This window comes from Oncorhynchus nerka, linkage group LG16 (assembly GCF_034236695.1).
Source record: "Oncorhynchus nerka isolate Pitt River linkage group LG16, Oner_Uvic_2.0, whole genome shotgun sequence".
Taxonomy (NCBI): domain Eukaryota; kingdom Metazoa; phylum Chordata; class Actinopteri; order Salmoniformes; family Salmonidae; genus Oncorhynchus; species Oncorhynchus nerka.
This window is the reverse complement of record NC_088411.1, coordinates 26,235,711-26,258,923: the sequence shown is the minus strand read 5'-3', so window position 1 is coordinate 26,258,923 and position 23,213 is coordinate 26,235,711. Positions and strand designations below refer to the sequence as shown.

The 23,213-nt window shown below is 39.7% G+C and overlaps 2 protein-coding genes across 4 annotated transcripts in view; one reads left to right on the top strand and one right to left on the bottom strand.

Moving 5' to 3' along the window:
* The window catches only part of arfgef3 (ARFGEF family member 3), a 43,276-nt gene extending 37,325 nt beyond the window's left edge, over positions 1–5,951 (bottom strand). For all 3 annotated transcript variants that reach the window (XM_029685282.2, XM_065002545.1, XM_065002546.1), the window contains exons 1-2: positions 5,574–5,951; positions 4,336–4,387 (exon numbers count right to left, since the gene is read on the bottom strand). In XM_029685282.2, coding sequence (XP_029541142.1) covers positions 4,336–4,387; positions 5,574–5,658 — 137 coding nt within the window. In that variant the 5' untranslated portion in view covers positions 5,659–5,951. The remainder of the gene's footprint in view (positions 1–4,335; positions 4,388–5,573) is intronic.
* A 2,885-nt stretch (positions 5,952–8,836) lies between these two features.
* On the top strand, positions 8,837–15,961 carry LOC115144334 (p53 apoptosis effector related to PMP-22-like). The gene is made up of 3 exons (XM_029685274.1): positions 8,837–9,253; positions 12,563–12,703; positions 13,996–15,961. Exons 1-3 carry the CDS (start codon positions 9,049–9,051, stop codon positions 14,205–14,207), a joined length of 558 nt encoding a protein of 185 aa, XP_029541134.1. The 5' UTR covers positions 8,837–9,048; the 3' UTR covers positions 14,208–15,961.
* The last annotated feature ends 7,252 nt before the right edge of the window (positions 15,962–23,213 follow it).

The window sequence follows — 23,213 nt, the reverse complement described above, 5'->3', positions numbered from 1 at the left end:
ATTACAGCTAACATGTCCACATTAAACAAAACAAGAGCAAACAAAGCACAAACAAATCTGATGCAAAAATAAGAACGATACTTTCACATCAACCATGTTAAATTCCCAGCCTGTCCTCTGAAACATTATAAAATCACAACAGCCTACAAAAAGAGACATTTAATCTCATATTAATCTGTCTGAAATCAAGGCCACAAATCCACAACACCTATTTATTAGTGGCATTTTAAATCAGATGTTTTGGGAGAATTCTTGTTGCTGCTTGCACTCAAAATGATTTGGCTGATGCAGAAAATCAAAGAAACGGAAAAGCTTTCCTTTTCGAGAACATTGCAGGAAGGAAGACACATTTCCTTTGAAGAAAAGCAAAACAAGCTTTGCCCTTTTTACCCAACTGGAATTACATTTCCAAGTGGCTACAGGGAGCATGTGTTCTTAACTAGACAGGTTTGTTCTGTTTAATAAGGAGAAGTCTTCTTTCTACAGTATCAAAATCATGCGTCATGCTGAGCTGAACATCAAATCAAAGTTTATTGGTCACATGCACAGGATACAGGGTGTAAACAGTACAGTGAAATGCTTACTTGCAAGCCCTCAACAGTTCAATACACATTAATACAAATCATCACAATAGGTATCCTGCCACATGTAAAGGAAATTAGCATGCCATATCTAAAATAAACACAACCTTTTCCTTAAATCAACATACTGAACATCAAATGACAACTTCAGCATAAACTATATACAGTGGGGCAAAAAAGTATTTAGTCAGCCACCAATTGTGCAAGTTCTCCCACTTAAAAAGATGAGAGAGGCCTGTAATTTTCGTCATAGGTACACTTCAACTATGACAGACAAAATGAGGGAAAAAATCCAGAAAATCACATTATAGGATTTTTTATGAATTTATTTGCAAATTATGGTGGAAAATAAGTATTTGGTCAATAACAAAAGTTTCTCAATACTTTGTTATATACCCTTTGTTGGCAATGACACAGGTCAAATGTTTTCTGTAAGTCTTCACAAGGTTTTCACACACTGTTGCTGGTATTTTGGCCCATTCCTCCATGCAGATCTCTTATAGAGCAGTGATGTTTTGGGGCTGTTGCTGGGCAACACGGACTTTCAACTCCCTCCAAAGAATTTCTATGGGGTTGAGATCTAGAGACTGGCTAGGCCACTCCAGGACCTTGAAATGCTTCTTACGAAGCCACTCCTTCGTTGCCCGGGCGGTGTGTTTGGGATCATTGTCATGCTGAAAGACCCAGCCACGTTTCAACTTCAATGCCCTTGCTGATGGAAGGAGGTTTTCACTCAAAATCTCACGATACATGGCCCCATTCATTCTTTCCTTTACACGGATCAGACGTCCTGGTCCCTTTGCAGAAAAACAGCCCCAAAGCATGAGGTTTCCACCCCCATGCTCCACAGTAGGTATGGTGTTCTTTGGATGAAACTCAGCATTCTTTGTCCTCCAAACACGACGAGTTGAGTTTTTACCAAAAAGTTATATTTTGGTTTCATCTGACCATATGAAATTCTCCCAATCGTCTTCTGGATCATCCAAATGCTCTCTAGCAAACTTCAGACGGGCCTGGATATGTACTGTCTTAAGCAGGGGGACACGTCTGGCACTGCAGGATTTGAGTCCCTGGTGGCGTAGTGTGTTACTGATGGTAGGCTTTGTTACTTTGGTCCCAGCTCTCTGCAGGTCATTCACTAGGTCCCCCCGTGTGGTTCTGGGATTTTTGCTCACCGTTCTTGTGATCATTTTGACCCCACGGGGTGAGATCTTGCGTGGAGCCCCAGATCGAGGGAGATTATCAGTGGTCTTGTATGTCTTCCATTTCCTAATAATTGCTCCCACAGTTGATTTCTTCAAACCAAGCTGCTTACCTATTGCAGATTCAGTCTTCCCAGCCTGGTGCAGGTCTACAATTTTGTTTCTGGTGTCCTTTGACAGCTCTTTGGTCTTGGCCATAGTGGAGTTTGGAGTGTGACTGTTTGAGGTTTTGGACAGGTGTCTTTTATACTGATAACAAGTTCAAACAGGTGCCATTAATACAGGTAACGAGTGGAGGACAGAGGAGCCTCTTAAAGAAGAAGTTACAGGTCTGTGAGAGCCAGAAATGTTGCTTGTTTGTAGGTGACCAAATACTATTTTCCACCATAATTTGCAAATAAATTCATTAAAAATCCTACAATGTGATTTTCTGGATTATTTTTCCTAATTTTGTCTGTCATAGTTGAAGTGTACCTATGATGAAAATTACAGGCCTCTCTCGTCTTTTTAAGTGGGAGAACTTGCACATTTGGTGGCTGACTAAATACTTTTTTGCCCCACTGTAACTATAATTAGATAAAGAGTATGATAACTTCAGTATTACTGGATGCACTGAATCATAACCATATATGAACACCATTAGGCTACCAGTCATCTACAGTGCCGACTTATTTCCGAGTATGGACTAAAAGCCCTATCGGAGAAGGTTCAACTTCATGGATTACTGGTATCAAAGGGGATGGAAAGATATTTCCCTCTGAGGCTGCTCCTGGTCTGTCATGGACATACTGTGTTAATGTACTGTAAATATCTAATGTCGGTGCATTGAAAGAGTTATGCAACCACTGGTCAGAGTTCAGGTCACTGAGCTTGAAAACCCACTGTATATCACTATATTATTAATGGCCGAGGCTCAGGCTCATTATACCTACTGTTAACTACTCATGTTATTGATGCTAGGAAGTTACACCTATTGATTCAATTGCATGGCAGTAGAAGACGTGTCCTATGTGTTTCAAAGGGGGCAGTCAGATCATTGATGGAAGATAACGGAGCTGACAAATTAAATCAGGCTATTGAACTTTGCACAAAAAGACCTGAGGTGAAACCTCAAAGAAAATTGCTATGGGGTCCGGCAATGGGATTCTTGACAAGCTCCTGTAATAGGCTACCACTAGCACTGCCAGACTAACATCACAGGGCACACCAGGCAGGGCAAAGACCAGACAGCATTCCAAATGACCAGACAGACATTCCAAATAACAGGGTAGCAAGCGTAATATGATTAGATGGAGACAGACAGACACTGAGGTGATGATATTACTGCCAGATCCAGATCTAACACCAACCCAGATGAGACATATCACATCTCCAATTTATCCGGAAGGCATAACTCTGACACTGCAGAGACAAAGAGCGCTCCCTCAGTGTAGCGAGCCAAGCTGGATCACCTCGTGGTTTTAAATTAAAACCTCATCATGACCCAATGAATATGAGGGTTGTGGTGGCTCAGTCTCTATGCCTTTAACTGAGTGATTGTAATGTTGCTCTTTGTGGAGAGAGTTGACTGTTGTCACTATAATCTCCTCCCTGAACACAAACACTAGTACAGCATCAAACAAAAGAGTCCGGGTTGGGCCAAGTTTGGGCCAAGTTTGCTAATATCATTGTGCCAGATCTGGATGATACTTCACTGGTATTTAAACATTGGATAAATTTTCAGTTCCAGCATGTTCTGCTGACAGAAATATCACTGAGGAAAGTGGAGGCAGGAGATTCAGAGGTGTGGGTCTCTGCGGTTGCTGAGCTGGCAGAAAGGGAGTGAGCCAGAGAATGTTTTTGGAGGATTAAACAGTGGAATAAGTCATTTGGAATAAACAAAAACCTTGCTAACATGAGTAGTTACTGTTAGGGTCTTATGCGAACTGAACCAAAACAGTCTAAATAATTCATTCTAGAATATTAGCAGCTTTGAAGGTGAATACTGCAAATGTTTAACTAATTAAGAGTGATAGCACTCTCACAGTCTTCCTATGATACATCATGTTTTTTTACACTGCCTTCTTGCCAGCACAGCAGGTGTTGTTGTTTGTGTGTGTGTGTGTGTGTGTGTGTGTGTGTGTGTGTGTGATGCTTGGGTGCATGACTGTGTTTGTGTAACAGTGTTGCTTCTGTCCCTCTCCTCGCCCCAACCTGGACTTGAACCAGGGACCCACTGCACACAACAACAGTCACTCTCGAAGCATCGTTACCTATCGATCCACAAAAGCCGCAGACCTTGCAGAGCAAGGGAAACAACTACTTCAAGGTCTCAGAGGGAGTGAAGTCACTGACTGATACACTACTAGCCCACACCGCTAACTAGCCATTTCACATCGGTTACATCTGCATTTGTGGGAGAGGGAGTGTTAGGACTGTGGAGAGGTTGACTTTTTGGATGTGAAACATCACAACAATCACACTGCTGCATAATTAAGTAGCTCCTCAACACACAAACATGACTGACGTCAAATAAACTTTTGATGATGCCTTAAGTCAGTTTCCTAACTTACCTGAGCCGAGACGGTGGAATCGTGGCCGATCCAGTTTGTTTCTGAAGGGTTTCTGTAGTCATATACAAAACAAAAACAAAAAATATTAAAGTTATAACATCAAATCACATAGGACTGGACCCATGGTTCTCAGTATTTGTTGTGGTACAGTATCAGAATAAGAAACACAGGTCAGTTTGTTCCAGGTGCTCTAGAAAAACAGGAAGTTCATAAAAATGTATTACCATATGATGATATTCACATTGAAATGGGAGCATGAATAATGTAGTATGTGTGTGGGAGTGGATAAGTTATCCTTGCCCTTATTCATGTGCCCGATGTGCAATATTGCATTCATCTGCAATACCTGCTGTCCATTGATATGCAGTGGCAGCAATGAGGCCAGCTGTCTGCCAGGCAGCCTGTGCTATCATGTCACTCTGTATTCCCTCAGAGAGAGGTGACAGGCGCCTTGTAAAAAGCAGGTTCCACCAAGAAGTGGACAATTACAGTACTCAGTAATGTCTGTCACAACAACCTTGCATTTTGGTATTGAATGAAAGCAAAATGTTTTGTTGACAGTAAGAGAGCTTGGTCTGAAATGTTAACATGCAAATGTGGTCTGTGTTGATGTGGAAACTGCTGTGCTGTTATTGAATCGGCCTACCTGTCATATTCTGTGAATGAAATTTCCTAAGGGAATCAATAATATGGCACACTATGTGTTTGGCTCGTGAAAAGTACATTATATTACAATACGTCATTCAACAACATTCATAAACATTATGATTCATGCCGCAACTATTGTCCACCTGTCAATTGCGTTCAGGACAATAGAAATTCCCACCAGTAATGTGGCCAAATAGGTGAATGAGTGCTGTATTAGCTACACGGACTTAACATTTAACGACAGCAACCCTTAGTTGCACTGACTCAACATTTAACAACAGCAACCCATATGGGTGCTGCCAAGCTGGCCATGGCACATAATGCTACGATCGTTTTACACTTTCCAGTAACATGATGAGAATATTTCCGGAAAGTCAACAACAGGCATAGCGGGTACAAATAGCCGATAGTCAAAATAGTTGACCATCTGAATAGCGAACCTATTAAACGGGTTTGTGTTGGGGGCTTTACAGGAAGCCTGTAACACACAATATTTTTCATATGTAGCCTATCTTTGGTCAGTTTTCGATTACATGACAGGTCCAACATTGGCTAATGTCTGTAGCAACCTGATAATACAGGCTACTCACCACAGGCGAAGACGCACGAATCCCGAATTGCTTTGTGCTTATTTCCAGATGCGTCCTTCTGTAGCTTCCGCAGTATTTCTTCCATGATAAGACTAAGATGACAAAATGAGCTATTTTAAAATAAGTGCGATGGTCCAGTTCACGGGCGCAGCATCCCTATTCTCTTATGATGATTCACTCCCAGACCAGTGACGTAAGACCGAACGTGAAATCCGCTGAGTTGAGAGGAAGCGTTAATTTACAGCGTCGCATAGCCATTCCAGGGTTTTCGGACTGTTATATATTGATGCAACCGAGCGACCTGGTCATTCTCATGAAACACCTGCATTTATTGCGAAAAGACATTCTACTGGGCTGTCTTGATTTGAGTATGTATGGTCCATATCATTCCCCCTTAATTCGTTCTGGGAATTCTGAAACTGTGTCCATGGATCGGCTTTGACGACAGACGCAGGTGGTCTGCGAGAGTGTCTTGCAATTGTGTTTTACAGTTTTAGGCCTAAGCATTGAAATATTGTTGGGATGAGGATAGTAATATTTCAGAATAAACTATATATCCCCGAGCCTGAGTTAAATTTAGACATGCAAACACAGTCGTTCTCCATCCGATCGATTCCATGGAATCTGATTCCATGTATTATATTCCTTCTCACCCTCCATGCAACCGCACCGGCTTCACGGTCGTCACTAGTTACCACAGCCACAATGTCACAATTATGGCTAAACCCAATGATGTATATTTACACTCAATGACTAACAGGGGGCGCTGTGTTGAAGCTAACATGCCTCCATCTTGGTACTCCCACACCATTGTAAAAGCTATATGTTGGAAGCTATAGAAATGCATTTATTATTGTCTACGTTCGAGTTTACTAATCCCCACTACAACAAAACCTACTCAAATACATGAATTCCATTCATTCCTATGGGGAACTGCTCCACAATAATGTCAGTATCGCCGACCAGCGGCTTTAAAGCCTCTCAATGGCCAGCACATAGCATCTGCAATCGAGGTGTGTATTCATTACGGAAACCATTTACCGTTTAACCAAACGGAAACAAACAGAGCAAACGGAATTAAACGGGAGGGACCTACCTGAATTTGTCCAATAGAAACTCTCATTTGTGTTTTCCATTTGGTGTATTGTTTCTTTGCAACATAATCAGCGAAATTATTATAGGGGTGATGTTTATAAAATCATTGGCTAAACCCAACCTATTTCTAATTATATATATTATAGTTTTAAAGATTTAAACACAACACTTACCTTAACCCCATTGCTAACCATTGTTTTCAGGAATTTTTACCATAGACAATTTTTACTTTGGTAAGTAGTAATCACCGAGCTTCACCGTTGCTACTCCCAACACAACGCAAAACATGACATATGTAATCCTGAAACATTCTATGGAGTAGCTGCCCGACCTGGCCCATTCGGCGAAATTCTGTAACTCCGCAGAATGAAACATTGTACCGAAAAACACTATAAAGAGGTGTCTTATTTTGATTTTGGACACAATGTTGCGTTTTGCATTCATTAAATAACAGCCTGATCCACATAGTAAAGGTAACTCAAAATCTGTATAAGGTTTAGAATAGGCCTATAATATAGTCTAATATACAGTGAGCAAAAATATAGACGCAACATGTATAGCGTTGGTTTCATGAGCTGAAATAAAAGATCCCAGACATTTTCTATGTGCACAAAATGCGTATTTCTCTAAACTGTTGTGCACAAAACATTTTTACATCCCTGTTAATAAGGATTTCTCCTCTGCCAAGATAATCCATCCACCTGACAGGTGTGGAATATGAAGAAGCTGATTAAAAAGCACGATCATTACACAGGTGTACCTTGTGCTGGGGACAATAAAAGACCACTCCAAAATGTGCACAACACAAATGCCACAAATGTCTCAAGTTTTGAGGGAGTGTGCAATTGGTATGCTGACCAGAGCTGTTGCCAGAGAATTGAATGTTCATTTCTCTACCATAATCCACCTCCAATATTGTTTTAGAGAATTTGGCGGTACAGTACGTCCAACCGGCCTCACAACCTCCAGGACCTCTACATCTGGCTTCTTCATCTGTGGGATTGTCTGAGACCAGCCACCCGGACGGCTAATGAAACTGTGGGTTTGCACAACCAAAGAATTTCTGCACAAACTGTCAGAAACCGTCTCAGAGAAGCTCATCTGTGTGCTCGTCGTCCTCACCAGGGACTTAACCGGCGTCATAACCGACTTTAGTGGGCAAATGCTCACCTTTGATTGCCACTGGCACGCTGGAGAAGTGTGTTCTTCACGGATGTATCCCGGTTTCAACTGTACAGGGCAGATGGCAGACAGCGAGTATGGTGTTGTTTTAGCGGGTGGTTTGCTGATGTAAATGTTGTGAACAGAGTGCCCATGGTGGCGATGGGATTATGGTATGGGCAGGCATAAACTACGGACAATGAATGCAATTGAATTTTATCATTGGCAATTTGAATGCACAGAGATGCCTTGATGAGATCCTGATGTCCATTGTCGTGCCATTCCTCTGCCGCCATCACCTCATGTTGCAGCATGATAATGCACGGCCCCATGTCGCAAGGATTTGTAAACAATTCCTGGAAGCTGAAAATATCCCAGTTCTTCCATGGCCTGCATACTCACCAGACATGTTACCCATTGAGCATGTTTGGGATGCTCTGGATCAACGTGTATGATAGCGTGTTCCAGTCAAAAAGGTGACTTTTCTGTGTTTTGTATTTCCACACTACGAGGTTGGAATAATATTATGAAATTGTGGAAATGCCCTTTTAATAAAATAAATATTCAGCCTGTTTTGGTGGGATGGAGCTTTAGCCTGCCTGGTGACCTATTAATTTGTTAATATACCAATAACAAATATAGTTCCAAACCTCTGCCAATAACAGCTAGATTTCATATTGCTTGAGGAAATGTCTCTTTGCTAAGAAGCTATTTAAAAAAACATTTTTTTTACCATTTTAATTAAAACAATCACGGTAAGGTATTTCATTGTTAACCAAAAATGATTTGATATTGAGATAAAAACGTCTGCACTGAACCTTTAACAACATTTCTAATTTATCATCTCCACACGGATTGTACTACTACTTCAACCAGTGTGTTTCCTGAAAGAAAATAGCCTACAGTAGACCTTCAGGTGTCATACAGTGACGAAACCACGCTTTATAGCCTGTGTGGCACTGAAGGAGTTACAATGAGCTGGGTAATATGAAACAGACTGTCAATGGGTTGGGCTTGGAGTTGCTGGTTGGGTTGACTCTCGCCCTTCGTACATGACCAGTTTTACAGGTTTATTAAACAGGTTCACTGTGCACTGATTACATTGCAAACTCGGGTGTGGCTTTTATATTTGATCAGTAAAAAAGGTGTACACAGACCCAGACGCTATCTGGACGCTCGACCGCTTCTATCCGCACTGTCTTTTCTTGTTTTGTCGAATATGTTTCGCTGTGGAATTGCGTATCCAAGATGCAGGTGGATCGTACCACTTCTTTTGCTTTTTGCGATTATATTTGATATTATTGCCATTGCTGCTAACTCGGGATGGGTTGAGGACGAGGGTGCAAAGTCCCACTACGCAAGTATGTGGAGCCATTGTCGAGGGCGGAATGACAACTGGGACTGCAAATCTCTCATGGAATTCTGTAAGTTTCATATTGCGGGGGAAAAACAATGATCCACGCAACAGCCCTAATCATAGTGACAAGGAAAATAAATGTGTATACTATGTATTCAGACATGGATTTAGAGACTATAGTGCTGACAGTTACAGGGCTGAAGATCATAACTAATAACCTACCTATACAGAAAAAAAGGTATTCCATGGATGTATTGAATTAGTTTTTAATTGTTTGTAGGGCAAGTGCATAGGCCTAGCCTACTTAATTAAAAAACATATCCATATGAACAACCTAGTTCTTTATTTTTGTCCACATTTTATTTCCAAAAAGTCCACAATTTCTTTACAACAAGCAAATTAATGCTCTGCGGAGAGTTTTTCAATGGCAAAGTGGCAGCCAGCCAGAGTGAACTTCGAACAACACTTTATTTATCCTGGCTGTTTCCCATTCTCTTTAGCCTGTCATTTGATTAGATAAACCCAAACTGGTAGCTGTTTGTGTTGGTGTTTTCCTCCAAATTGTACAGGTGCTGTAATAGATCAACCACTACATCTCAACCTATCATGGTAATCAGAAAATATTTCTGATCAAGCACTTATCCACTCAGATCGTTTTCTCATACTAAATTAAAATGTTGGCTGTTATAAATATATTGTAAGAATTTCAATCATAGCCAATGGCAGGATGTGTCAAACTTTCAAAGTGAAACCAATTTCCCCATTCTTAACAATAGAATAGACTCGAACCGAATAGAATATCGAATTGCCTTTGAATATTGGTGTTAACAGGCAGGATGAATTCATATCAAGATGGCTTTCTCAGTCATGCTGTCAGGGCTATTTTTAGAAGTGTGATGAGTGCCTTTACCAAGCTGGAGAGGTCCTGCTATAAACCACTGCCAGACAAGCTGTGGTGAGAAAAGAGAAGTGAGAAAATGTCTCTTTGTCTTCACTGGACAGTGAAAAAGATCCATGTCTGGTACATACTGAACACGTGCTCTTTCTTACTCAGGAAGTACTCCTGAAGTCAGTCAGTTAGAACAGCTGTGTTGTCTGTCAGGTACAGTAGTAGTCCAAATGGACTAGTAGTTTCAGCCCTCGGTAAACAATGGCAACATTGTTGATCTTCTCAGGAGGGAATAGAGGCTTACTTACATAAAGACAACCATTCACTTACCCTATATTGTGGGAAGTCATAGCCCAGTGGTGAACAAAGCAGACAGGTGGAATTGGACTCTGAGAAATGCAATTGGAACAAATACAAATCAAGAGGAATGATATATTCCTTTTTATTCTGCAGTGTATGTCGAGTCAGTGTTGCTGGCCAAACATAATGAATGTTTGGGTGAGTGCAGTTGGCTATAATGTCGCTTTCTGACTTGTGCCATCAAGGTGAACTAGTATTGGCATATTGCCACTGGAACACAACTTTGTTGTGATTAAACAACCTCAACAGGATTTTGTCCAATCCAAGGGCCACTCCCTGTCCCTTCTTGGGTGTGAACATAGCATGGATGGAGTCTCTGGAATTAGTGGTGTCATGCTGGATTGATGGTGTTATGGGATTTGTTTGTCTTCACAACCAAACCAGTGTGAACTTTTTGTTGTATATTGTGTAATAACACAGTAATTACTATTGTATCAACATTGTATTAACATTGTATCAACATTGTATCAACCTTGTATAAACATTGTCACACAATTTATTAATTTCTTTGAAATTGTATAGAAGAGCATTTTTGTGCGATTATTAGTGTTACCCAAATCAGTAGCTGTCATTTAAATGCATGGTGCATGAATGAAATCAACACTCAAAAGTGCACGTATGAACAAAACAGTGCCAAAATGAATTATAATCTCTGTAGATGACGACTCAACTGATTCAAGCACTTCAAATTCAGACCATACTTATTCTAACTAACAGAATTTGATAGCCATTGGTTGTTTATTTTGAACTTGATTCGGAAAGACACAAGACAGATGTTCCCCATCTGGAGAGTATAAACACTGTTCGGTCTATTTGTGAGCTACCTTCGGCCCTGTAAGCTCACCACATGGTTTGGATTGGATTTTCTGACTGACACTAACATTTAAAGAGATCCTTTGCGACAGTCACACAACTGTAACAGTTAGCTACTAATACACCAAAGTTGTTCTCAAACATGGACTTGATATCCAGAAAAGCACTTCATTTTGAGTGTCTCAGTGTGAGAATACTTACATTTTCTGACCACAAGAGACATATTATCCATTCTCACACCATCTCTCTGTACTTCTATTTAATGTTTGAATGATACTGTCTACACTATGTTTTAGCACACAGGGAATAAAACTTGATAGACTAGGACCCTATTGTTAGTTAGAGGGATGTTAGTGGATGACTTCAGTGCCTGAGGCTCAGGCGTAGGCTGCCTGCCATTTGATCCTGACGTCAGAGAGAGAGAGTGAATCATTTCAGGTGTGAGCTCTGCATGTGCATGCAGCAGATGTGACCGTATGTCAGTTAATAACCTACCACCTGTAATGGGTGTAATTACATTGGACATTTTAGTCATTCATCCAGAGCGACTTAATGTGTGTTGAAATACCATACAGTTCTGATACTGTAGGACAAATGTTTGTTCCCATTTCAATGAAACCTGTCACTGCAACAAAACCCCTTTCTCTTCCTGTGGAGACTCCTTGTGCATAAGGGCTGCAGTTGTTCTTGGGAGAATGTGGTGTTACGTAATAGAAAAAACTGTTGTTACAATATTTCTTCCAGACTGAGTTTATGTTTATTGAATGCACCAGTATCAGTTATCAAGATATTTCCAAATGTAGGGCTATGTGCAAAGAGTTATTTGTGACAAGTATAGTCAAATCCCGTGTGTACAACTGGAAATACATTATGCAATTTTATGTCAAGTGCTTTGCTAAAAACAATCCACTTTCCCCAAAATCACTCCAATTTTTCCAAACCTCTTATCTTTCAAATTCCAAAATACATTTAATTCCAGCTCCGTAGTATACAGATGTAGGATCTTAATTTGAGCCATTTTGCTACAGCAGGAAAATAATTATTCAGCAACAGGAAATGTGAATTATTATGTGGATTATAATTCATTCACATTTCTGGAGGGGTTGATACATTTTTATTAATGGAAAATCAAGTCTGAAAATTTAAAGTTGAAATTACAAACTTCAGAAGTCTTAAATCTCAAATAGGAATTAAGATCCAACATCTGTACTTCCCAGCTCAAAAGTATATAGGTATTTAACAATCTTTCTAGAAATATGTTTAGCCCAAGTCGTGTCTATAGATAGTAAACACTGTTTGTTGATGTGTTTTCAGCTTGGGCCCAGGCTGTGGCAGCTCTTATGATCATCGGCCTCATCATCCTCATCATCGCTTTCATCATCTCCTGTATCGCCCTCTGCTGTACCCTCAACATCAGCCTGCTGCCCGTCATTGGGGCCTTGCTCTTCATCACTGGTAAGATACATAAAATGTTTCTGTTGTTCTTGGGGCAGTTGTATGGATTAATCTTACTCCTGGACTGAAAAGCAATCTCCATTGAAAATGCTTTTTAGTCTAGTATTAGGCTTAATCTGTGTCAGGGAAACCAACCCCTTATGTTTTTGTACTTCACGTGTCTGGGCTAATGGAGGAGAGGTTAGTTATTGAAGAGAAGAGTAATGAAATATTAACAACTACCTTGCCTTTGTGAATTCAGCTTGCCTCAAAATGTATGGCTTCAAGACTCAAACTACAAACACTCTCATACTTCACTGCGTTCTATGCTCCTCCACTTTCAGAGGGTGCTCAGGTAGCATGGCATCCAAAGCTACTGTACATTTACATTTACATTTAAGTCATTTAGCAGACGCTCTTATCCAGAGCGACTTACAAATTGGGTAGAGTTGGAGAGTCCTAAAGCTAGTCTTCCTCTGATTTGAACCATTGCCAAGGACAAGAGGGAGTGGGAGTTGTTTGTGTCCCTACTCTGCTCTGAGGTTCAGGGAAGAAGGGCTGTGGTATGGCGTTACCATGGAATCTGGGAGAATGTTCGACGTCTGGCTGAGTCACAGCACTGATCATAGGGCATTGAGAATTACCACTCCCCCTCCTCGCCACTCCCACTGCTCCCCTTCTGCAGCTGCCACCCTAGTGTGAAACCTGATAGCCCAGCCCTTCCTATGCCCAGAGGGAACGAGAGAGGCTACACAGTCAGTCAGAATTACACTGGAGCTTTCTGTCAGACATAGCTGAATCATAGAGCTGTCTGAGTATAAAGCTGATGCATAGTCCTATCATGGGAATGATTGCGTTTTGCCAGTGTTTTGAGTGTAGTAAATAAGTATTACTATTTAGAACTAGTTCTGGCTGCATCATCACTACCTGTGGACATAAAATAGTAACAGTAGTGTCATCATTATGTGCGATCCATTGTTTGATCCCACTTTGTGTGTGATTTGCCATCCATAGAGTGAAAGTGTCAAAATATATGTCTCAGTTTCTCAACTTTACCTCACAGTACACTTTCTTTCTGATTTCCTTGACTTAGTTACCCACCTTCTGATTTAAATGGCACATTGATGGTGGTTTCATCTAAGCCCATAAAGCTACAGTACTTGCGTACAAAACTATTTCACACACACACCCACACGCTAGTTTTGGCAGGCTCTCACACTCATGTGTCACAGTTCCACAAAGTCAGCCTCCTCCCCTGTTTGGAATTATTCATCACTGACAAACCTCTCTGTTCTGTCTGTTCTTCACCACAGTGGTCATTCAGTTCATCGCCCTCGTCATATACCCAGTCAAGTTCAATGACCTGATCTTCGAGGGCCACTATGACTACACCTGGGCCTATGGCTTCGGCTGGGGGGCCACCATCCTCACCATCGGCTGTGGGATCCTCTTCTGCTGCCTGCCTCGCTACGAGGACGAGCTCACAGGCCTCGCCAAGACCAAATACATCTATACATCAGCTTAGAGGAACCACAGACACCCCCAGGCTACATCTCAATAGTCTGAAAAGGCTTCCCTTCTCCGCATCTCCTTCCCTTCATCTGCACTGATGAAAACACAGGATAAGTGTAAGCAAAATAGCGGACACCTGCCAGGTTCTTTCACATCAGTGCAGATGAAGGAGAGGAGATGAGGAGAGGAAGCCCACTTTAGACTATTGAGATGCATCCCCAGGACAGAAGCGCCTCTGCCACCACAGAGGCCAGAGGACACTGATACTTAGACATATCATTGGATGTCAATTTAGTTATTTCCAACAATGCTGAATGCCCTCTCCGTTGGAAGGATCCCATAGATGTGTATCTCTGTCTAACACCCTATTTCCGACCCTATACTGACCCGCATATTGATTTGAGTGGCCCACATGTTACCAAGGGAGGCTGCCAGGTATGGCTATTCCAGAGGCTTTGTTTCTATCACATTGGAAGTTTTCCACGCTTGACATTTGTGTAGAGTAGTTGAAGTGACCCAGATGCAATATTTCAGATTATACATAAAACATTCACATAATCCTCCATAATCTTATCCAGACCCTTGCTATAATTCTCCATTGTAAATTAGTTTAATGCAAAATCACAGAAGTGCACTTAATATCAATGTTAAGGAGTCCATCCTTTAGAGTTTGTGGATTATGTCAAGGGTTCTAACCAGCTGAGTAAGAGGGTGTATGTCCTACACACAATGCTAATGCATTTGACTGCAGCATTGTTATTTGGTCTCGTATTAATGGATGTTTTAAGATGTTGCTTTTCAAAGCTTTAATCACTTTAATTCTAATTTGAATTGTTGAGGCCATTGAATGGCTAAACTGAATTATGGTAAGTACAGTAGAGAAAATGGAAACATGAATGTATACTGTACTGCAGGGCTCTCCAACCCTGTTCCTGGAGAGCTACCATCCTGTAGGTTTTCAATCCAACCCTAATATAGCCCACCTGATTCTAATAATTAGCTAGTCGATAAGCGGAATGAGGTTAGTTACAACTAGGTTTGGAGCAAAAATCTACAGGGGGATAGCTCCCCAGGAACAGAGTTGGAGAGCCCTGCTGTACAGTATGGTGCAAGGAAGAGATGTGTGTTTTTGCTTTTATTAAATTAGTTTAAGAATTCCCTTTATAGTCATTGTATAATGCAACACAAAGCTGTATCTCAGTGCAAGATATTTTGTCTTTTTTTATATTTTTGTTTTCTTACTCCAACAAGGACAATTTTCTTGATTTGAAAATGAATGGGTATGACAATGTGTATTGCTGTATTGTATTGTTAGTGACACCTTTTGAAACCTAAAACACAAATAAAGGGAAAATACAATGTTTTTAAAACGTAATGTCCACTACATTTGTTGATAATGGTAACCAACTTGAAGCACCCAACCACAGACTGTTAGATGTACAGTTCATTCTGCATTTGACTTAATGCTTGTAGGAGACATCTCTTTTAACAGCATCAAGAGAGCCCTATGAGTCTGTTACACAAGGCTAATGTCATACTCAGACATGCCTTCATTTTCCATAAAATGTGTTGATGACATATCGAAAAGGACTTCCTATGGACTCATAACAAGTCATGTCAGTTGAAATGGAAAAGGTCATATCGATACTCAATAACATTCTGGTAACCATCGTTGTTTATTTAGTAGTTTAAATAGATCATTTTCAGTAGTGTCTTTTTTACACAATAAATAGTTTTTTTTTTCACAAGTTAAATCTTCAGACTTCATGTGTGTGTGTGTGTGCGTTATTACATGATGATCCTAATTGCATGTTTTGCATGTACTCTATATACAGTTCACTAGGAAAGAGTCCATCATGGTGCTATCAGATATTGCTAGAAGATTTGGAATATTATGAGGTACTTGAGGTAACAGCTAACAGTAACATATTCCAACTTCAATGACAACGCAATTGCATCCTGCTTTATCCTCTTGCTGAATTGATACAGGCCAGAGGACAGAGACATGACTAGATAAGTAACTGAGCCATCTTATCTAATCGCATGTTTTTAATCAGTAAATCAACCATGTGTTTTGGATTAGTGGAAATGGCGATGCCTCTGCAGTTCGGTCTTGCAAAAACTCGGGAGAAATCAGTCAACCAGTAAAAAAAAAAACGGGACGTATTGGTGCTTTCATAGATCGACCATGTGGTCAAAGTAATTCCACTCAGACAGTGAAGACTGTCTTTAGGAAGAATGTAGCCCTTGCCTCTGCTGGGAGATTCCCATTGAGAACAAAGGAGAAAGCTTTTGATACACAAAAGAAAGTTAGCTAGAGCACATTCCATAAGGAAAATACATTTAGATAATACAAAGACAGTTAAAGTAACATTTCACTGTGGAGGGGGGAATTTACTCTCTAGAAAAACACAGTTGTACTGTGTACAGTGGACGGTAGATAGCCAACTATATGAATCAAATGAGTCCATTGTCTGTTTTCAGCTTTTATGATTCAGTCTGATCTTTGTGTAAACACACCCATGAGTCAGTACCAGTACGCCACACCTTGGGAGTTCTTGATACAGCGAGAACTGTTTTCTATTCAGCATGCTCTGACAGGAGCTTCATCAGCCAAAGAAAAGCATCTGGTGTGGGATCAGGTGAGACGTGTCCTCATCGGAACTCTGAAGACTGTTTAGTGTTGAGAGTTAATGATCTCACGTTGCACATACAAATCAAGGGAATTGGCACACCCTCTTTGTGTACACTGTACATGCTCTGGATTTCAAAACTCTGAAGACTGTTTAGTGTTGAGAGTTAATGATCTCACGTTGCACATACAAATCAAGGGATTTGGCACACCCTCTTTGTGTACACTACATGCTCTGGATTTCAAAACTCTGAAATCCAGGAAGAGCACTGTTTCAGCATTTTGCCTTTGAAATAAATTACAATTTAAACTATACAGTCAAACATAATATTAAAAAAGCATGCAGGACAAGACCTGGGTCTGGTTGAACCTATGTGAACAGGATAGCATAACTGAAGTATAATTTCCCCCTTTTTAAACGTGACTGAACAGTAACCACTAGATGTCAGTCTTTACTGGGAAATAATATTGTTTTGGCTTTTTTTATGACACTGAGGACATATGATACTTATGATCAGGTATGTTTGAATGAAGACGATAAAATGAGTTCTCATAATTGCTCCTCACAATACATTTTTGGTGAAACCAGAAGTGTGTAGTAAATATTAATGTTAGGCTACTGGATGGGATTGACAGAACAAGCCACATGATGGCAGCATCACCTACTTGGTAAAAGTATGGTAGGTCTACACAAGGAAATTCTCTCAGGTGCATTTACAGTATAGGTCGACCGATTAATTAGGGCCAATTTCAAGTTTTCATAACAATCGGAAATCAGCATTTTTGGACGCAGATTAAATTGTATTCCACGAGGAAACGCGTGGCAGGCTGACTACCTGTTACGCGAATGCAGCAAGAAGCCAAGGTAAATTGCTAGCTAGAATTAAACTTATCTTATAAAAAACAATCAATCTTCACATAATCACTAGATAACTACACATGGTTGATGATATTACTAGGTTAACTAGCTTGTCCTGCGTTGCATATAATCAATGCAGTGCCTGTTCATTTATCATCGGATCACAGTCTACTTCGCCAAACAGGTGATGATTTAACAAAAGCTATTTCGTGAAAAAAGCACCATCGTTGCACGAATGTACCTAACCATGAATATAAATGCCTTTCTTAAAATCAATACACAGAAGTATATGTTTTTAAACCTGCATATTTAGTTAAAAGAAATAGCAGGCAATATTAACTAGGGAAATTGTGTCACTTCTCTTGCGTTCATTGCACGCAGAGTCAGGGTATATGCAGCAGTTTGAGCTGGCTGGCTCGTTGTGAACTAATTTCCCCAAATTTTACATAATTATGACATAACATTGAAGGTTGTGCAATATTGTGCAATATTTAGACTTAGGGTTGCCACCCATTCAATAAAATACGGAACTCAAGGTTTGTAATCATTCATTCAAACTTTACTGCGTGTGCCAGCAGCTCTTAGCAATTCTTGAATCACAGCGATTTGATTAAACAAAATTGAACATGTTTCATTATTTATTTGAGACTAAATAGATTTTATTTATGTATTATACTAAGTCAAAATAAAAGTTTTCATTGTTCATTCAGTATTGTTGTAATTGTCATTATTACAAATATATTAGCCCGGTATCGGAAAATCATAATCGGTCGACCTCTAATTTATAGTGCCTTCAGAAAGTATTCATACCCCTTGACTTATTCCACATTTTGTTGTGTTAAACCCATCTACACACAATTACCCATAATGATAAAGTGAAAACATATTTTTAGAAATGTTAGGAAATGTAATGAAAATGAAATTCAGAAATATCTAATTTACATAACTATTCACAACCCTGAGTCAATACATGTTAGAATCATCTTTTGCAGCGATTATACCTGTAAATCCTTCTGGGAAAGTCTCTAAGAGCTTTGCACACCTGTATTGTACAATATTCGCACATTGTTATTTTTAAACTATTCAAGCTCTGTCAAGTTGGTTGTTGGTCATTGCTGGACAGCCATTTTCCAGTCTAGTAATAGATTTTCAAGCGTTTTTCAGTCAAAATTGTAACTAGACCACTCAGGAACATTCAATGTTGTCTTGGTTGGCAACTCTAGTGTATATTTTGCCTTGTGTTTTAGGTTATTGTCCTGCTGAAAGGTGAATGTCTCCCAGTGTCTGTTGGAAAGCATGCTGAACCAGGTTTTCCTCTAGGATTTTGTCTGTGCTTAACTCTATTCCATTTATTTTTATAATTTATAAAATCCCTAGTCTTTGCCGATGACAAGCATACCCATGCCATGATGCAGCCACCACCATGCTTGAAATTATGATAAGTGGTACTTGGTTTTGTGTTGTGCTGGATTTGCTCCAAACATAACACTTTGTATTCAGGACATGAAGTTAATTTCCTTGTCACATTTCTTGCAGTTTTACTTTAGTGCCTTAACATTGCAGGATGCATTTCTATAGAGGCTTCCTTCTTTTCACTCTGGCAATTCGGTTTGTATTGTGGAGTAACTACCATGTTGTTGATCCATCCTCAGTTTTCACCTGTAATTGTTTTAAAGTCACCATTGGCCTCATGGTGAAATCCCTGAGCGCTTTCCTTCCTCTCCAGCAACTGAGTTAGGAAAAACACCTGTATCTTTGTAGTGACTGGGTGTATTGATACACCTTCCAAAGTGTAATTAATAACTTCACCATGCTCAAAAGGGATATTAAATGTCTGCTTTTAAAAAATTTACCCAACTACCAATAGGTGCCCTTCTTTGCGAGGCATTGGAAAACCTCTCATGTCTTTGTGGTTGAATCTGTGCTTGAAATTCACTGCCAGACTGAGGAACCTTGCAGATAATTGTATGTGTGTGGTACAGAGAAGAGGTAGTCATTAAAAAATCCTATTAAACACTATTATTGCACAGAGTCAATGCAACTTATTATGTGACTTGTTAAGCACATTTTTACTCCTGAACTTTAGGCTCGCCATAACAAAGGGTTTGAATACTTATTGACTCAAGAAATTTCAGCTTTTCATTTTAAATTAATTTGTAAACATTTCTAAAAACATGATTCCACTTTGACACTATGGGGATTGTGTGAAAGACCAGTGACACAAAAAGTATATATTTTAAACATGAATTAAATCTGTGACCACACAGTAAATGTTTGGGAATAATGGATTATTTAAGTGATAATGCCTAATAAGCGGTGCTAGGGGGATATTGGCAAGGGTCTGTCTCAGGCGGCAAACCGTGCCAACATATACTCCAAACACCGGCATCGAGGGCATTATCACTTTTATACAACAGGTTACCAACACAATCAAATAATGATTGTCATATTTTAATTAAAAAGGTATTTTGATAAATGTATTCATACTATTTCATCCTTCCACAAGATATAGCCCCAACACAAATCTAGGGTTGCTACCCAAGCCCGCTGGTCATTTGTTCTATTGTTTCGGTTGCCAGAGATGCGACTGTGTCTGTTCTGTGTCTATGGGCACGACCCAGTCGTTCAGTCTTTTTGTTTTGTGTCTATGGACGCAACCCAGTTGTTCGTTCTAAATGTTCAATTGCCATACTGCCTGGCAAAGTTCTTATCCCTTGCTTGCTAGCTAGCCAACTACGGCTAACTTACAGTCACGTCAAACATAAAAAATAATAACAACAGTAGCTGCATTTGCATTTTTTAAGCTGTTTTCTAGTGACAGTTATTTGGATACATTCATAACATTGAGCTAATGAGGCGCGATTTCGCCTGGCATAGAAAATGTGCTCTCTCGTCAGGACACTGTTGTTCAGAGGAGCTAGCCAACCACTCAGCTAACACAATCACTTCAAACACTGAAGCTTTAAAGACTACAAACTAACTGCACTTTGTTTCGTTTTACCTTTTTCAATTGACCTTTTTTTGTATATATCCATAGAAATGATTACAACTGATTCATGATTTTGACTGGCTGGGAAACGCTGCTTGCCTGTTTGTCTCGTTACGACTCCCGACACGTTCATTACTATGGGACAGCTGGAGATCGAATTTGAATATTGATTTTTTTTTTGCAAATGTCGGAGAGATGGTCGGAACCCAGTCTCTCACTAATTATGTACTATATTTATAAGTTAGCACAATGTTTGTATGTACTAATAGCACACACTCTTGGTATTTGTTCATATAGTACATACTTAATGAGAGACTGGGTTGGAGAAACAGACAGCAAGGTTTAAAAAAAATCTCAGCTGCTTAAAACTGTTAGTCTAAAAGGATTGTGAGATAATGTCTAGATACTTTTTATAGGGGAGTTCAAGTTTATAATTTCCCTGGCTGGGATGATGAGACAGTGGATCGCTCAATCAGATGGAACCAAGTGAATGCACTTTTAACCAATCAGCATTTAGGATTGGACCCACCCATTGTATAATTGATGATACATACTCCTATAAAATTTGAATCATGCTATGGAAATCACCTAATGATTTCATGTCATGTGTCTGTAAACTCCCCAGATGAGACACTTAAACTTGGAAATAAATACATTTATTCAATTTGATGGGAACAATTGTAGAACAATCAAAAATAATCCCAGGTGGGTAATTCCCAAATTTCACTCAGTGTGACATGATTCATTTTTATGAAAAGGCCATGTGGAATTTCAATGAGAGAGGAAATAGAAAAGGTCTCATGACCTAAACCCAGGGTTATACAAATCTCCACTGTTGAAAACTACATTTTAGTCTAAAAGAAATGCGAGATGCTTTTTATAGTGGAGATCAACATTTCTTGAGCTATTTCTTATGTTTCTCCTTAAGCAAAAACTTAAGAAGAAATTATATTCTTGAAAATAAAGTTATTGGAAATGTTCTAAATTCCAAGATAGCTAAACCCTTGTCATGAACTCAGGGCAGTGAGAGAAAAGTTCATGAAAGCAATTCACTCATAAACTTTAAAAAAATGTTTTAACCAGACAAGTCAGTTAAGAACAAGAATTCTTATTTACAATGAGGAACATGAACAGTGGGTTAACTGCCTTGTTCAGGAGAAGAATAACATATATTATTTTTACCTAGTCAGCTCAGGGCCCAACACCACTAGGCTACCTGCCACCCCAGGTACTTCATCTGAAGGTTTCAGCCTGTGGCCCTAAACCCTGAGCCCTTGCATGACGTTTTACATCGTAACATCTGAGTGTACCTTAAATGTCCCTTGACCAAGCGAGGGAGAGTTATGCAATTTTGAAACTGATCAGATCATTTGTGATATGACAGTAAATGTAATGTACTAGATACTGGGTGTCAAGTTTGTTTGAAGTTAATAAGTCAGGGACTATTAACAAGTGTGAGTGTGGGTAAAAGTAGGTATAACAACGAATGTAATGTTCTAGATACTGGGTATCAAGTTTGATTGTAGTTAATAAGTCAGGGACTATTAACAAGAGTGAGTGAAGTTCTGGGGCTACTCAAGTGTGAACGAAAGTGTGTATGTATGTGTGAATGGGGTTAACAAATGTATGCGACTGGTCCGAACGTGTGAATGAAGTACATTAGATATTAGTCGGCGTACAAATATCGGTCTGGATGGTCTGCGGATAACGGTACAGGCAAGAGACCTGTGTTATACTGAGAATGGTTTACTGACTGATTGTAGTACATTGGGTATTAAGTCGGAGCGCTACTACCAAGTTTGAATGACCTGTGGGTATTTCTTGAAGTCATATAATAAATTATTAGGGGTGGTAGTAACGTTAACACAGATTAGAGTGACGATTTTACATTGGAATTAATCCTAAATTCATATTACAATTTAACCCCAATTTTGTTTAAGTTAAATAAAATAGAACGCAATATAAACATTAAAAATGACTAATCAGGAGGTCAAAAAAACATTAAAGTCTACGAGGGGAAAATTATAGAGAGAATGGACAGAAGAGGGCAGTATTTCCGCGCCCAACGGTCTCCCAGTCGACGGGGAGCCTGGTTGAATGCTGGTGACATTCGGAGTAGAGAGAATAAGGAGAATCCTCGCTGGGGAAAAGCTTGGACCTTTGAATTGTAATATTTTCTGGGAATTGTCTCGGTGCCGGAGTTTGCGAATACAATTATAATAATATATTTATTGGCGGGGAAACTCAATCTTCTCAATAGTGTTGGTGGTTCAGCGGTAAAGCTTTTGCCTTCAACGCGGGAGACTGGGGTTCGTATCTCAGCCTTGACATCGATAGACTAAAATTCATTCGGATTGTAATTTATAGGTTTTGCCCGGAAAGATACGGTTGTTAGTGTTTGTCCAAGATATGAACTGAACGTTTTAATAGTTTGTTTAGGTTGAATTGAGAGACTAATTAATTCAAAATAATGGCGAGGCAATTTCTATGTAATACGTTGTGTTTCCCAAATGATCTGCTGGAATAATCTATTGGGAAT

Excerpts from the sequence above, each read along its gene's own strand:
- LOC115144334 (XM_029685274.1), top strand. The coding sequence starts at position 9,049 with ATGTTTCGCTGTGGAATTGCGTATCCAAGATGCAGGTGGATCGTACCA. Across the intron at positions 9,254-12,562 it reads CAAATCTCTCATGGAATTCT|CTTGGGCCCAGGCTGTGGCA; the intron begins GTAAGTTTCATA and ends ATGTGTTTTCAG. Across the intron at positions 12,704-13,995 it reads GGCCTTGCTCTTCATCACTG|TGGTCATTCAGTTCATCGCC; the intron begins GTAAGATACATA and ends TCTTCACCACAG.